We start from the raw sequence: 17,162 nt of genomic DNA on the forward strand, positions 1-17,162 counted from the left end.
CTGTGCAAAATTAAAGTTGCTACATCACGTGGCAACACGACAAATTTATATCAGCACCTGAAACAACACAGAGAAGAGTAGAAAAGTGAGATTTCAGAAAATTATCTACACACTGGACGAGACACCAGTGATAAGTATAACTTTTTAGAAAGAGGACTTGGAAATACCTGTTGGTCATTTAAAAAACAAACAAAAAAACTACAATTTTAGTGGTTTGAGTGAACCACACTTTTATATCCAGTTTCCTTTTCAAAAGAGTTTATATAAAGTACATGTTACATCCTGCTTAAATGTGCCTGTTTGTTTGGACAATCTTATTTTAGTGAAAATGATCAGAAATAAGAAAATGTTCTTATTTATTGTTCTATTTTATTTAGGTGTAACATTGAGGAAAAAAACAAGTTTGCAGTAATGCAAAGATGTTATTATTTAATTAAGTAAAAATATAATTTTAATTTGAAAACACTTCATTTATAGTGGTTTTTGTTGCTAGTTTGTATGTTTGATTTGTGAAATACACATTTCAGCATTATCAGTAATCTATTTGTGCATTTTTCTTGATAACCAAGCAAGTTGACTTATGATACCATTTGTTTATTATATCACAATTGCATATCGCAATATTAGCCTCAATATTCGCAATATGACATTTTCCCCAAATCGTGCAGCTTTACACATGACCCAAAGAATAAATAGGCACCAATGATTACACATGATTTTAGGACATGTGGTTCAAAAGTTATGGGCCCTTAGTCACCAAACTTTGCATGTACAGTCATATCATGGTCATAATGAAGCATACCAATTTTCGTTTCGATAGGACCAAGCATTGCTGAGATAAAGCCTCACATCCTGTTTTACGTCGACTTTGTTAACTTTGCGATGCTGTAACATTTCAACAATTGTGAATATCAGAGTAAAGTAAAGTCACTTTTACGAGCCTCTGTGCCGCTCGGCCTTGAGATTATTTTGAGACATTGTTTGGGCAAATCAGACAGATTTTCATGGAATTGTAGCAGGAAATCAATATCTCTATAATTTATCTAATATAATTTGAAAGAACTGTCATAATGCTAAAGTTCTTTTTTCTACTATTACATCATTTCTTCATCCAGTTGCCCTTACACCCATCTCCCCGTCGGTGGACACGTGAGCAGTTTTTAAAAAATTTTACTGTTAAAATTTCTGGTATACGCTCACGGATCTTACCTGCTAGTAATGATCCTGTTACCTATACAGTTCCTCAAAATCTGTTGACCTGTTTTGTACCTGTGTCCCTGTCTCAACTCAAACATATAATTGCACATATGAAGCCTACTGGTTCTACGTGTGATGTTATTCCATCCACTTTGTTTAAGGAGGTGGTGGAATCAATTGGTCCAAGCGTGTTATCGATTGTTAACAGTAGCCTGACCACTGGTATTGTTCCCAACTGCTTCAAGCATGCTGTTATTCAGCCTCTTCTTAAGAAAGCAAACCTTGATTCATCTGATATGAACAGCTTTAGACCTATATCAAAATTATCCTTTATGTAAAAAATATTAGAGAAGACTGTGCTTGCACAATTAAATTATTTTTTAGCCATCAATAATTTGCTCGATAAATTTCAGTCAGGCTTCAGTGCTGGTCATAGCACAGAGTCAGCTCTGTTGAGAGTTTTAAGTGATATTTTATTAGGTGTGTATTCTGGTAGTCCTGTTGGTCTTCTGCTGCTGGATCTTAGTGCTGCTTTCGATACGGTTGATCATGACATACTTACTAAGAGACCAGGTTGGTATTCAGGGGTTAGCCTTGGATTGGGTCTCTTCATATGTCAAGGGTAGAACGATTTCAGTCTGTTTAGAGAACTGTTCTTCATCAGTTGTTCCTTTAACATGTGGGGTTCCTCAGGGCTCCATTTTGGGACCCGTTTTATTCTCCCTCTACATGCTTCTGTTAGGAAAGATCTTTGATAAGCATGGCATACACTACCATCTGTATGCTGATGACTCTCAACTTTACTTTCCTATTAAACATGGGAAGCACCCTTCTTTTGAGTCTCTGCATAAATGCATGGCCGATGTGAAGTGTTGGCTGGCAAATAACTTTCTTCAGTTAAATGAGGATAAGTCAGATTTTATTGTTTTTGGTCAAAGGGGATGTGAGGTAAATTTAGAAAGAAATTTGTCACTGCTTCCAGGGAAAAAAAACGTCCCTATGTAAAAAAAACCTGGGTGTTATATTTGACTCTGAGCTTAAGTTTGATCGACAAATAAATGCTTTGTATCTGGGTGTGAGTCAGGCCTCTCTCTCTCGACTGCAGCTGGTCCAAAATTCAGCTGCTAGGCTTTTAACTGTAACCAGGAAAAGGGACCATATCACCCCAGTTTTGATTTCACTACATTGGTTACCGATCCAATATAGAATCAAGGACAAAGTGTCTTGCACCTGAGTACATCTCTGCCTTAGTAAGTTTGAATCAACCTTCAAGGTCTCTCCGCTCTGGTGATCAGCTGCGTCTGTCAGTTTCTCGATCTCGCCTAAAAACTAAAGGTGATAGAGCTTTTGCGGTGGCAGCCCCTAGACTTTGGAATGAGCTTCCATTAGTCATAAAATCATCTCCGTCTCTATTCTCTTTCCAGGGGGCCTTAAAAACGTATCTATTTTCCTTAGCTTTTAATTAATTGCATTATAAATTGTACTAGGTAAATTTTATCTTATTCTTGTTTTATATGTTTTAAATGTTTTTTGCATTCTTAAGCTGTATTAATGTGATTTTATTTATTTTTTATTACTCCATGTACAGCACTTTGGTACCCAGTGTGGTTTTTGAAAGTGCTCTATAAATAAAATTTAGTTGAGTTGAGTAACCAGTGTGACACATTAGAAAAAGAATCTAAATGCCAGACAAAATGTCTTTGCATTTGTTGTGCTTCTGGCTGTTTAGGGGAAAAAACTCAAGTTACCATTGAAGAGATTAACTACTTGGAGAACCACATTACAGTCCTTGCATAGAATATTCTTCTAAAGGTTTACAGGGTTTTGTTGTTAAGGTGTATTTAATTGCTTCTGTTTGTTCAGGTATTGTGGCAATGCAGATGGAGACACTAGAGGCAGTTCATAGAGAAAGCAGAAGACTGCCTCCCATTCAGAAGGTAAGCACTTGTTACTCACTTGAGAATGTGTGGATAAATACAAAGTCAAAGGGCCCTTTTGAATTGTGTCAGTAAGCAACCAAACAATAAACTACCTTGCAAAGGCAAAATGCAGTAACTACAAAAATAAATAAATAAATAAATAAATCAGGACTCCAAGACTATAATCTTTAATATTGTAAACAAATTTGGCTTAAGTATTCTGAGATTCAGATTTGGCTGGACTTTCAAAGATCTCTGTAGCCATATTTCTTAGTTTCAGTGTTGGTGTAGTTACTATGTTTTGCCGTTGTATGGTAGAATACATGCACAAGACATCACCGAACATCTTCGGTATACCTGGCATCAACATGCACCGACACGCTGGTGTAAAGTGATGTTTGTAGTTACGCCCCATCCGATTGACAAAATCACTAGGGTGGCAGGTGGTCACTAGAGATGCAATTGAGACATGTTAATATAAGTTGTAAACAGGGCCAGGGAAAGAACGCAGGGCTGGATGAAGTCCTACTATCTCCACAGGAGACTGAGTTGTTTTTCTGGAAAAAAAAACATGGGGAGATTGTTTGTTACACTGCTGCTTCAGGAAATAAATTGATAGAGAACCCAACTGGCAACAGTGTGAGATGGACTGTGGCCCAAGGTTTCCTCTGCCTGGTTTGGCAAAGTGTTCACTAATATTGAAATTTTCCACATAACAGATACTTGCTGCAGTTCCCAAAGTACCCCTCTTTTTTTCTAGTGGGCTCTGTTTCAGCTTTTCACACACTTTTGAATCTAACTAATGAGCTAGATAATGACACCAGGACAGGGACCAATGCAGGACACATTTTCTGGCGTGAGCATTATTATTGCACTTTGAAAGAAACTTAATTGATGTTTACTCTGCCATCAGGAGAGACTCACATTGCTTGTTAAAAACCAGACTAGACAGACTTGGCTTTCTGTATGTTGTTGGCATAAATTAAATAAAAATTGTATCTTTCTTTAGACCGCAAGTGTAATTTTCTCTCTGTATCACAGACCTCAGCATGTGAAATTTGACAGTTAATTTGTTCATCTCTAGACCAAGATCCTGCGGCCTGCCTTGTTGCCTGGAGAGGAACTGGTGTCAGAGGGGTTGCGGGTTGTCTTAGACCCTGACGGTCGAGAGGAGGCCACTGGGGGTCTTCTGGGAGGACCACACATCCTGCCAGCAGAGGGAGCACTCTTTCTCACAACTTACCGTATTATTTTCAAGGGCACTCCTCATGACCCTCTTGGTAAGTGTAGACATTTAAAGCCCCGATATACACTGGTGGCCAAAAGTTTTGAATAATGTACAGATTTTGCTGTTTCGGGAGGAAATTGGTACTTTATTTCACCAAAGTGGCATTCAACTGATCTCAAAGTATAGTCAGGATATTACTGATGTAAAAAACAGCACCATCACTATTTAAAAAATGTAAGCCATCACTCCAACACCTTATCCTTGAGTAATCATGCTACATTGCTAATTTGGGACTAGAAAATTACTTGCCATTATATCAAACACAGCTGAAAGCTATTAGGTTCGTTAAATTAAGATTGACATTGTCTTTGTGTTTGTTTTTGAGTTGCCACAGTATGCGATAGACTGGCATGTCTTAAGGTCAATATTAGGTCAAAAATGGCAAAAAAGTAGCAGCTTTCTCTAGAAACTCATCAGTCAATCATTGTTTTGAGGAATGAAGGCTATACAACACTTGAAATTGCCAAAAAACTGTTTGAAAAAAGATTTCATACAAATTGCACTACAGTCTTCAAAGAAAAAGGACGGAAAGAGATGTGGAAGGCCTAGATGTACAAATAAACAAGAGGATAAGTACATCAGAGTCTCTAGTTTGAGAAATATACGCCTCACATGTCCTCAGCTGACAGCTTCATTGAATTCTACCTGCTGAATACCAGTTTCATGAACAACAGTAAAGAGAAGACTCTCAAAAAAAGCCACTTTTGAAAAAAAAAAAAAAAAGGTTAGAGTGGGCAAAGACACACAGACATTGGACAACAGATAATTGGAAAAGAGTGTTATGGATCTTAAACCCATTGAGCTTTTGTGGGATCAGCTACACTGTAAGGTGCGTGAGAAGTTTGATTCCTTTAGGAGACTAATTAAACAAAAAAATAGCATGAAATGGTCTTGAAAAATGTCTCCGTGCGAACGATCAGACCATCCGTAGGTAAATTTGTCTCTACACACTGATGCACACTCATTACACATATGTAAACTATGTACTGTATACTAGCATTCAGCACATTGCTTGGTCAACATACAGAACTGTCTAGTACTTCCTGTGTATCTTGCACATCTGAGCCTCTTACTGTGTGTACCTTTATTTTCTTGAACATCATACATTGTGTAAATTGTACATACTATACTGTTATTATTTAGTATAATATTTTGTATATTTTATATACTGCAATTTGTGGACCACGCACAAGTTTTTCCACTCTTCTCACTTGTGTACATTTACATTTTATGCATTTGGCAGACGCTTTTATCCAAAGTGACTTACAGAGCCCTTATTACAGGGACAATCCCCCCGGAGCAACCTGGAGTTAAGTGCCTTGCTCAAGGACACAATGGTGGATCGAACTGCTAAGTGGGGATCGAACCGCCAACCTTCTGCTTAACAGTTTAGTGCTTTAGCCCACTGCACCACCACCACTCCATTTACATTTATGCATTTGGCAGACGCTTTTATCCAAAGCAACTTACAGTGCACTTATTACAGGGACAATCCCCCAGAGCTACCTTGAGTTAAGTGCCTTGCTCAAGGACACAATGGTGGTGGCTGTGGGGATGGACCCAGCGACCTTCTGATTAACAGTTATGTGCTTTAGCCCACTACGCCACCACCACTCCATGTGGTCCATTTTATTTTATTTGAAATTTGCATCAACTCGCTAATAACTCTGCACACTGGTGTTTTCATGTTGACTGATTGAACAACATAAACTGATTTAGCTTTCAACCTCAAGGTAGGTAGAGCTTCAGGTCACATCTACCGATGATGTGGACCAATGGCAGTAAGAAGGTGATTAGCAGCCGGTTAAAAGTTTTTCTAAAAGTTCGCCCATGTGAGCTGTTACGAACTATTGAAACACCTTCTTTTTGGACAGATTTTGTTCTAAAAGACGTCACACGCATTTGTTCTTCGATTTCGTATTAAGTATATCAGGGCCTTTAGCAGGCCGCTTAATATAGCCATCATAACGGTAGTGTAATTTCTAAAATCTTAAAGGAATAGTTCACCTAAAAATGGAAAATCTGTAATTGTTTACTTACCCTCATGTCATACCAAAAGGTGTGACGTTCCTTCTGCCGTGGAACACAAAAGGTGACATTTATCAGAATGTCCCGCATTGTCTTTTGCATACAATGAAAGTAGGACAAGAGAGAACCATGAAACTAACATTAAGTGTAGTCCATATAACTTGTGCGCTATGTTCCAAGTCTTCTCAAGCTATACAATAGCTTTGTGTGATGAACAGACTAAAATGTAAGTCATTATTGTTATTTATAGCTTTCAAAACTCATTAGCGCTTGTACACATTTTAACCTGGCTACAATATGTGTCAAACAAGGTTTCACATCAAACATAATTGGTTCTTGGATGTCTCATGAACTATGTCGATGTGACATGTTTGAAGGTTTTGAATTGAACACCTACAGGTTTGGTGACATGTTATTTTATTTGAATGAAGCTGGAGAGTTTCTGATCTATATTTAGAGATGCTATTTGTGTGTTTTTGTCTATATGTGTGGGCAGTGGGTGAACAGGCAGTGATCAGAAGTTTTCCAGTCTCCACTATGACCAAGGAGAAAAAGATCACCATTCAGAACCAGCTACAGCAAAATATGCATGAAGGGCTTCAGCTGAGATCTGCCTCCTTCCAGGTACTGCACTGACTGATTGAGCAGCTAGTGAAGGGCCTTATGTGCAAGAATTATTGATTGTATCCACCTTTTCCTGAACGCGGAACTGTTCCACAATTCATAACAGACGCCTGTTTTCGTTTTCCAGTCCGAGGTTGATTACATTGATTGAAAACAGTCCAGCAGCAATCAAAATTGTCAACATTTTACATTTCAAAGGAGTTTAATCAAAAGAAAGTTGACATTTTGCAGTAAGTAGTCATTCCGCTAATGCGTTTGTCCAATGCAACAAAGTACACATACTGTAAATGCACATAAAGGACCCACAATTGACCTTGGCTGTGTGTGCATGCATGCACCGAAAGACAGAACATTTATTTAACACTTCTTTTTGTTGTTTTTTACCCTACATCTCTATCTGCTGTGCAACACATGCTGGGTGTCCATCCACAATTTGTATGATAAATTTGAAATGTTGTATAAAACAAATGCTGGAATGATATACCAAGATGCGAATGAAACTTTCAAAATGCGTTTAAAAATGTCAGTTTGCTTGAGGTGGATAAATGCATTATTCGGTAAGAAGACATGTAAATAAACTATAATGGGAAAGAATTTACCAAATAAATTCATAGATGTGCATAAAAGAATTTTTTTGCAGACTAACCAATGCAGCAATATCATTCCAAAGCATCTCAAATGTTGGAGCCAAAGTCTGTCATCAATATGATTGGCTTGTATTATCTCCCTGAACTGTCTGCCAAGCTTTCGCTTCCCCTGCAAAATCCTGTTTTTCCACATTTATCAAAAAGCAATTTTGACTTTGTCTAAAAAAATAAAATTGCCCACTTCCTTAAACTCTTTTAAATGCTTGTTGAAGAGGAATATACATACTTAAGACTGCAGTCTCTGTTTGACTCCCAATCCGCACACTTCTAGACTATTCCACGTCATTGTGTAGTGTTGTTAGTGCGAGTAGTAGCATAACACTGAAAATGCAGCAAAAAGAAGTGTACTATTTGTACCTGGATTATGCACTTCTTCAGCCATCGAAATGTAGTGTCGAATGTTGGACACTTCATGCACTCTGCTCTTGCTTTCCGTACGTAGCGGAAGGGGTGGAGTTACCTGGCTGCGATGCTGGTCTAACCAATCAATTGTACACAATGAAGAATGTAGCAACTAGCAAAACTTCTGTGAAGACAGCACCTTACCAGTGTAAGTTGAGTGCTTGACAATCACGTTGTTTGAGATACAAATGTTGAACTGAGGTTGGCTAATGTGCTAAAGCTAGCGGCAACACATTGTATGTGTTTGAAACGTAATTCTGTCAGCTGTTAAGCGGCGTATGCTTCTGTGTAGTAAAAAAATCATTAAGTCTTTCATTTGGATCGATACTACACTTTGAACATTTAAAACACTACATGGGTGAGTGCATAGTGTATAGTGCGTCATTTGGGACGCAGCTCATGTCTCTTCTATGCATGGACTCTAGGGCCATAAAGACTTTATGGCTCATTCCTAACGTTTTACTAACTTAAGCTATAAACTCAGGCCCTGTATGGAAGCAGGGGTCATTTGGGCTGGTCTGCCCACGTGTGGCAGTGAGGAGTCGGTGTCTGGGGTGCATTAACTGGCCCTCATTAAAGCCTGGAGTTCATTGGGAAGATCAAGCCAGTCCACTGGGGATCAGAGATAGAAGAACACTGGGGGGAGGTGGAGAGCGGTGACATGCAGACAAGTGATAATGCAGCCAAACCTCATTTTGGAAAATGAAAAAGATCTTGTTTCATACTCCTATTCAGCTTGGAGTAGTTTATTTTGCCACTAAAATCTCAAACGGCTATTTGCAGATTTCCTTCATGAAGGTGTGACCCTTGCTGAAAACTATTATGCTACTTAATATATCACTTAATATTGCTAATATTGTTCTTATCTTACATTGTACTTTGTCTTAGCTAATTAAGGTGGCGTTTGACGAGGAGGTGAGCTCAGAGATGGTAGAGATCTTCAGGAAACACCTGCAGCGAATCCGTTACCCACCATCCATCTTCAGCACTTTTGCCTTTGCAGCAGGACAGATGACACCACAGCTCATATTACCCAAACAGAAAGAGAGGAACGCAGGCTTCCGGTCAGTGTCATACAATAAATATCTGTCAGATAGGACCTACGTAGTTTAAATTATACATTAATTCAATATGTTTACATGCACTTTTAAAGATCAGTTTCAGTCGGACTAAAACAACAATTTATCTATTTATAAATTATACTATTCAGATTTTTCTTCCGATTTTTGTCTTTGTCCAGCATGTACACATTTATCAGACCACAATTGGCCTCAAGCCTGAAGCCTTCCTTATATGGCGTTATAATGGGCGTGGATTATGATAATTGTGAATGAACGTGCTTGCGTTCTCTAGTTCACTAACATTACACAAGTTGTACTAAAAAATCTGGGGGAGTACGAAGCATTTGTTGAATCCAGCTTAAAATTTTCAGGAATATATTTATGAAATTTTCACATGACTAATTAATGCAGAAAACCAACAAATCTCAAAGGGTTCACAGACTTTTTCTTGCCACTGTACTTGGACAAGTATATATAGACTGTTGCTTTATGCAAAAACCTGCTGTTGCTTAATTAAAGATGCGCATGTAAACGTATCGATTGTTGAGTTGCGTTATTCCTTTTATTGCTATTGTTGAGACTGCAACAAAACCCTCAAAGAACAACATTAAATGGAAAACATTCTGCTCCTCATAGCACTCTATCGAAGACCATTGTGAAAGGGGCTAAAAGGGCCAGCATGATCACAATGGGCCGCCAATCCACTCTGAAGAAAAACGAGAAGGGCAGCCGAATGACCTGGCATGAAGATGACGATATCTCCAGTAAGCATAGTTCACAAATTCATAGTGTCAGATTTACATGTTCTCAAAGTTGAAAAAGGTTTTTATATATATATATATATATATATATATATATATATATATATATATATATATATATATATATATATATATATTTTATATACACACTCATGTTTGTTTCAGTCTCAGATGATGGGGAGCCACCCTCCAGCAGCACACTAAAAGCCTCTGAGAAGTCCACCATGGAGCAGTTAGTGGAGCGAGCCTGTTTCCGTGACTACCAGAGGCTGGGTCTGGGTACCATAAGCACGAGCTCTACTCGGTCTAGAAGTGGCGAGCAGTTCCGTGTCACTGCAGTCAATAGGCTCTACTCACTGTGTCGCAGGCAAGCAAAAACCTACTTTCACAGCAGCATACATTTTTTCCCCTGCATTTTTGAGCTGCATTTCTATTATTAAGTTTGAAAATGATGTACCATTTGTGGGTGTTTCTTCAACTTCAGGCACTTTTAGCACTGTTAAACGCAGGCTAAAACAGTCAAATCTGTACATAAAAGGCATTTGAAATTTACAAAGAAAATAATTATGAAGGCCTGGTAAATGTAAAAAAAAAGTCTGTTTTTAAGTCGCAATAATGCGCCTTGACAAGCGCAGTTCTAATTGGTATTTTACGTATTTCATACTGAAACAGGAAGTATATAGAATAAACTCCAGCCAATTTCTCTGCTTCTGACGGCCATTTTATTCAGAAGTGATCACCTCTGGAAACATTTAGACGTGAAATGCTTCGACCGACACCAGGTTTATATACACGGCAGGCTCTTGAAACGGCGGAGTTAAAACTGACCAAAAGACTATTAATTGTTGGCCTAACCGCCGAGCAGCCTCGCATATGTCAGCAGAGAAGAGTCAGTCAAATCAGCGGAAGTGCAAGTTATGACATTTTGTTTTTGACCTCATAAACTTTACATGTAAATGGATGAATCGATCACAATAAGAAAAGAAATGGGGTCAATTTGGATTTCATGGTGACTTTAAAAAAGAAAGTCTGTTGAAAGGGTGTTGGACGTGAAATTACCCAAAGTTGAAGAAACATCATTTTCTCTCTCTGCAATGACTCTTCATCAGAATCACAAAACCTGCTCTAAACGGTGATATTGTCTATGAATTGTGCAGTTACCCTGGTCTCCTAGTGGTTCCTCAGATCGTACAGGACAGCAGTCTCCAAAAGGTGTCCCGCTGCTACCGCCACAATCGTCTTCCAGTGGTGTGCTGGAAACACCCTCGCACCAAAGCTGTGCTGCTTCGTTCGGGAGGTTTTCATAGCAAGACTGTGGTTGGGCTTTTCAAGTCTCAAAACCCTTCCTCATCAGGTAGGGTTGTGCCTTTGAACATGCAAATTACACCAGCCAGTCTTGGGGAAACATATTCTAATAACTGTAACTAGTGGTGTAATGATTTTAATATTTCCGATTTCATTTCTCTTAACGGTTCCAATTCCTTAATGGAATTATTTTTGTACTTTTATTTTTGTACCCTCAGCAGCCTGTAATGATGAGTGGATTATATATTTATATAACAGGATTCTTGCAAAGATACAGCCTTTTTTTTTTTTTTATACATTTTGTAAATTTTTGTACAGTACCACTAATTACAACAAAAATCATAATGTGTATCTTTTACTATACATTGTCATATCAACAGCATCCAGTAATTACTCTGATTTACTGTAAGTCTCACAAGCGTTAAAAGGATAGTTGACCCAAAAATGAAATTTCTCTCATCATTTACTCACCCTCATGACATCCCAGATGTGCATGACTTTCTTTCTTCTGCTGAACACACACAAAGATTTTAAGAAGAATATCTCAGCTCTGTAGGTCCTCACAATCCAAGTGAATGGGCACCAACATTTTGAAGCTCAAAAAAGCACATAAAGGCAGCATAACAGTAATCCATATGACTACAGTGGTTAAATAAATTTTTTCAGAAGCGATATGATTGGTGGGTGAGAAGCGGATCAATATTTAGGTCCTTTTTTACTAAAAATTCCCCTCCCTGCCAAGTAGGTGGCGATATGCACAAAGAATGCGAATCGCCAAAAAAAGAAGCGTGTGAACGTTGGGAATTATAGTAAAAAAGGACTTCAATATTGACCTGTTTCTCACCCACACTTATCGTATCACTTCTGAAGACATGGATTTAACCACTGGAGTCATATGGGTTACTTTTATACTGCCTTGTAGGTCCTTTTGGAGCCATTTGGTACCCATTCACTTGCATTGTATAAACCTACAGAGCTGAGATATTCTTCTAAAAATCTTAATTTGTGTTCTGCAGAATAAAGACACACATCTGGGATGGCATTAGGGTAAATGATGAGAACATTTTCATTTTTGGGTGTACTATCCCTTTAATCACACATAACACAGTAACAATTACTGGTTTATTTCAAGTCGAACATGACGAAATGAATAATTTGATGTTCCAAATGTTTTTCATTCACTAAAAAGTACCGGCTCATAATTTTTCATCCAAGAATCAGAAAACGGTGGCCACGCTGTGTGTTTTGTGCTGCTCATTTAGCAGTGGTATTGCAGTATTGCTGAATGGTAGTGCAGAAAACACTGCCATAATATTTTAGAATATGTCTCATCTGCATCTGCAGAAGAATGCATGCTCAAGAACTGAAAGTCCTGAAAATAATTTTGTTGGTATTTTAAAAAAAATACATCATAAAAATCATAAACTTGGTCATGATTCAGTTAGATCTGATTATTTTCCTATGATTGATAGTTATTTAACATTTAAAAATCATGCCAAAAATAAAACTGTAACTTAATGGACAATGGAACATATCTGTTCCAGATTACAGGTTTTCCACTCGTCATGGAAAACCTGGAATTTTTCAGTGCATGGAAAAGTCATGGAAAATTAGAAAAATACATAAATGTCCTGGAAAATATTTAGGTATAATAAAACTGTTTGACTGTGTGACTAACATTTTTGTTACATTATATGATTGGGACTCGGGATAGCTGTCAAATACACATTCGAATAGTTTTGTTATTGCCAGCAGCTGTACAATGTGAAACATCTACGACTGTCTGTCATGAATGAAGTCCCATCACGTACATTCTCTGCTACTAAATAGTTTTAAGTATTGATATAGTGAAAAAATTTGATTGTTTTGGTTCTAACATTGCTGTTGTGTTAACTTCAAATACATTTGAGTTTTAAACCTTAGATAACGGTTGACGGTCAGACTGCTGAATTTGTTTTAAAATTAGCTCACAAACCGAGGTGGTAGCGTGGTGATACAGCCTTTACAACTCAGGAAGTGAGTTTATTTTCAATAATAAATGAACGATCCGAGTCCGCTAATAAAATGGTTACCACATGTAGGGTCCTTTGATTTCCTCGATGTGAAGAAAATAAAGGGAATCAATGAATCCAGTCACAAAAATGCCATTAGCTATAAAATGTTGAATGTATTGGAATTTGACATATTTGGGACCAAAAAGAATGTTTGAAATGCACAAATGGTAAAATTAAACTGTTGATATTACCTAGTCTGATTATTAAACTGCAAAATGCGATTGGATTAAATAGATATAGAATCTGCATGTGCTGCGTGCTTAAAAATGAATGTGTCTAATGAATTCAAAAAAATGAATAATTCAATAACCACAATTTACATCATGACCATGTTTATTTGCTTAAATACTACACACGTTGGGAACATAACATTTCCTGGAAATGTTCTGGAAAATTGTGCCTTGAAAAAAGTGGGAACCCTGCAAATGTATTCCGCAAAGAGTTTTGCAGACTAATTTTAGTCAGTAATTATTGGCTGAAATGACTGATGACTTTCTCTTGGTATCTTCAGCTCCTGCATCCTCTGACTCCTCCAGCAGTCTGGAACAAGAGAAATACCTGCAGGCAATCCTCAGCTCCATCCCCATCTACTTCAAACACAATGGCAGCAACACCCTTACCAACCGTTCCTTCATTGGCTTGTCACCAGGTATTGTTTTGAGACATTTTTCTGTGTTCTTCAAGGGTCTTATCTCCTCCTGGTTTGCTCTTGGTTGCGCATATTGTTATTTATGTTTCAAGGAATCAGGATCTCCAAAGTAACTGGAGCACAATTGGTTATGTAAGGAAAGCAGGACAAGAAGAGGTCACCATCCATTCCTCTCCTTGTACTCACTGCTCCCCACAGCCATATTACAGATGGCTAAGTCCACACAGATCGTGCCCTGTCAGCGATGTAATCTGTCTCTGCCACAATGTTCCATTTATCTCAACCTGCTAGGTAAAAGACAGTCTCCTCTCACCAGTAAATGGCTTATCTTAGCTCTGATGATAGTGCTGGAAATTTGAAGGGGTTCTCAATTTAAAACAGACCTTCTGTCTTGATACTGGTGAGGTTCATGAAGGGGGTTGCAACAAGACTCTTCTCTGCAGGCCAAACCAGCATATGACTCACAGCAATCAGTGTTTTGTCCTCCTACAGCATGTAAAAGTATACTGAAACCTAACCCTGATTCTCACTTCATTAAAAAGCATGTGGGCATCCCTACACTATATGCCCATAAACTACACTGATCCATTCTGATCCAGGTCTAATAAAGCCTGTGGAAGAGGGTTCAAGTGTGTATCAGTGTTGAGAAATGTCTTGTTTTAGGGGCCGTTCAAAACATATGCATTTTTTTGCTTTTTAAAAAGTATTTTTCTCCCCAATTTGGTATGCCCAATTCCCAATGCGCTCTAGGTCCTCATGGTGGCGTAGTGACTCGCCTCATTTGGGGTGGCGGAGGACGAATCTCAGTTGCCTCTACGATTGAGACATTCAGTCCACGCATCTTATCACGTGGCTTGTAAAGCACGATACCGCAGAGACTTAATGCATGTGGAGGCTCATGCTATTCTATGCGGCATCCATGCACAACTTACCACGGGCCCCACCGAGAGCGAGAACCACATTATAGCGACCACGAGGAGGTTAACCCAATTGGTTGCTTAGGAAGCCTGACTGGAGTCACTCAGTATGCAAGTTCAAGAGTTTTTAACTTGACACGGCATCCAAAACCAGGGCGCTATGAAACAAAATGCTAAATAAACAGTGGGACATGGTGCAACGGTCAAAGACTTCCATCTAGTGCATGTTTACATAAAAAAAATGACATATATATATACACACATAAAAAAAACGCTTTGGTCTGAACGGCCCCTTACTCATTTCTTGTACAGATGCCTAGAGTTTGGAACAGAGCTGTGATGTCTTGTTTGTTCATTGTGCATGATGCATGGTGTGTGATTATGTATCCTTATCTATTTAGCTAGTGAAAGAAGGATGTCAAGAATGCCAAAGATGTCCCCTGTCCATTTGGACATTTCCTTCCCTAATAGCTTCACCAGAGGAGGTGAGTGGGCCTCTACTCTTCATGTCTATTGACTCCAAGGAGCTATTTAGCATCATACAAATTCCCCATCACTCATTTGATATCTTAAGTTGAATCTTCTGTCTTGATTTCTCATTTTCTGTGTTCTGTCACAGACTAAGTCCTCCCACACACTCGTGCTGCTTTGACTTTGGCTTGCTTTTCAACTTTTAGTGGTGGTTCTGCTGAACTTGAAGATATTTGTCACCATAATCTAAAAGTACAGAGTGTTTCTTAAAATTCAGAAAACAAGCCATTTACACACTTGGCCATATTTTTAACACTCGTGATAAATTATATCTTAAGAAGTAATCACTTCCCCTGGGAAGGTCAGTATCTGCACAATATCTTTGAATTTGTTATAACACCAACCAGGCCATGGTGGATGTTCTTTTCTGTTATCCTTTTTTTATGTTGTACATATCAGTGCAAAAGTGAATGATGGGAAGGGGTATTCAAGATGTAGAGTATTTTGTGAGACAAACTACCCCATTACCAAACATGAAAATCAGAACAAGGGGACAGGTTGGGTAGTATTGATGTAGTAGTGATGTTAAGTAGTAATGGTGTGAATAGGGATTTTAAGGAGTAGTTCGCTCAAAAATGAAAAATTCCTTCATCATTTACTTGTTTTGGGTGCACTGACCCTTTAAAATGTTCTTCTAACTTTCAGTTTAAACCCCATTTGGAACCCCATTAGATTGTTGTTTGTTTTGTCTGGTATGTCTTGTTTTGAACACATAATTTTGGCATACTGCATTTTATGTCAGGTTATGATTGGTCGAATTCTTGGAAAAGTGCTCATAGGTTAACAGAGACTAAGATAAGTTGATGCAGTGATAATGTTTCTTGACATGTTGAAATCTGGGTAAAATATAGCAGCTGCTGACGATGACTCATTCCTTGCCATTATGAGCTGTAATTAGAACTATAACTATATGGAATTAAAGCTAGTATATTCTAGAGAAGCAGGTGCAAGAAAAGACAAGCCACCCTGAACATCCTAGCAACTGCATAGCAATGCCTGGGAAACGCCCTAGTATCATAGCTGCAAGTTTTGCACCGGCAAGGACTACCATTTTCTTCATTCATGTAAACCTTACTGTACATCGGTTTACAAAACCATTCTCATTGTCTTTAGTGTCCCATCTTTGCATACTTCACATATACACTAACTGAACACTTTATTAGGAACACTATAGTCCTAATAAAGTGCTCAACATGGTCTTCTGTTGTAGCCCATTTGCCTCAAGGTTCGACGTGTTGTGCATTCTGAGATGCTATTCTGCTCAATACAATTGTACAGAGTGGTTATCTGAGTTACCGTAGTCTTTTTGTCAACTCGAACCTGTCTGGCCATTCTCCTTTAACCTCTCTCATCAACAAGGCATTTCTGTCCGCAGAACTGCCACTCACTGGATGTTTTTTGTTTTTCCACCATTCTGAGTTAACTCCGTTTTCTGACTGTTATGTGTGAAAATCCCAGGAGCTCAGCTGTTACAGAAATACTTAAACCAGCCTGTCTGGCACTAACAATCATGCCACAGTAGAAATCACTGAGATCACATTTATTTCTCCATTCTGATGGTTGATGTGAACATTAACTGAAGCTCCTGACACATATCTGCTTGATTTTATGCACTGCACTGCTGCCACATGATTTTCTGATTAGATAATCGCATGAATAATTTGGTGTACAGGTGTTCCTAATAAAGTACTCTGTATATACTTTACATATATATGGACTCTTACCTGTCTATCGCTGTAAGCTGAGGTACTAAAGATTGTCCTGTCTGTCTTCAGAGGG

At 38.4% G+C, this 17,162-nt stretch overlaps 1 protein-coding gene across 3 annotated transcripts in view; it reads left to right on the top strand.

Annotated features, from left to right (window-relative positions):
• LOC127660117 (myotubularin-related protein 13-like) overlaps positions 1–17,162 on the top strand; it is a 179,503-nt gene that overhangs the window by 142,154 nt on the left and 20,187 nt on the right. For 2 of the 3 annotated variants that reach the window (XM_052150205.1, XM_052150213.1), the window contains exons 21-29: positions 3,061–3,134; positions 4,201–4,396; positions 6,929–7,056; positions 8,994–9,169; positions 9,803–9,930; positions 10,093–10,294; positions 11,085–11,281; positions 13,798–13,935; positions 15,254–15,337. In XM_052150205.1, the coding sequence (XP_052006165.1) occupies positions 3,061–3,134; positions 4,201–4,396; positions 6,929–7,056; positions 8,994–9,169; positions 9,803–9,930; positions 10,093–10,294; positions 11,085–11,281; positions 13,798–13,935; positions 15,254–15,337 (1,323 nt within the window). The remainder of the gene's footprint in view (positions 1–3,060; positions 3,135–4,200; positions 4,397–6,928; positions 7,057–8,993; positions 9,170–9,802; positions 9,931–10,092; positions 10,295–11,084; positions 11,282–13,797; positions 13,936–15,253; positions 15,338–17,162) is intronic. The other variant, XM_052150222.1, reaches the window with a different exon arrangement.

Source organism: Xyrauchen texanus, chromosome 2 (assembly GCF_025860055.1).
Source record: "Xyrauchen texanus isolate HMW12.3.18 chromosome 2, RBS_HiC_50CHRs, whole genome shotgun sequence".
Taxonomy (NCBI): domain Eukaryota; kingdom Metazoa; phylum Chordata; class Actinopteri; order Cypriniformes; family Catostomidae; genus Xyrauchen; species Xyrauchen texanus.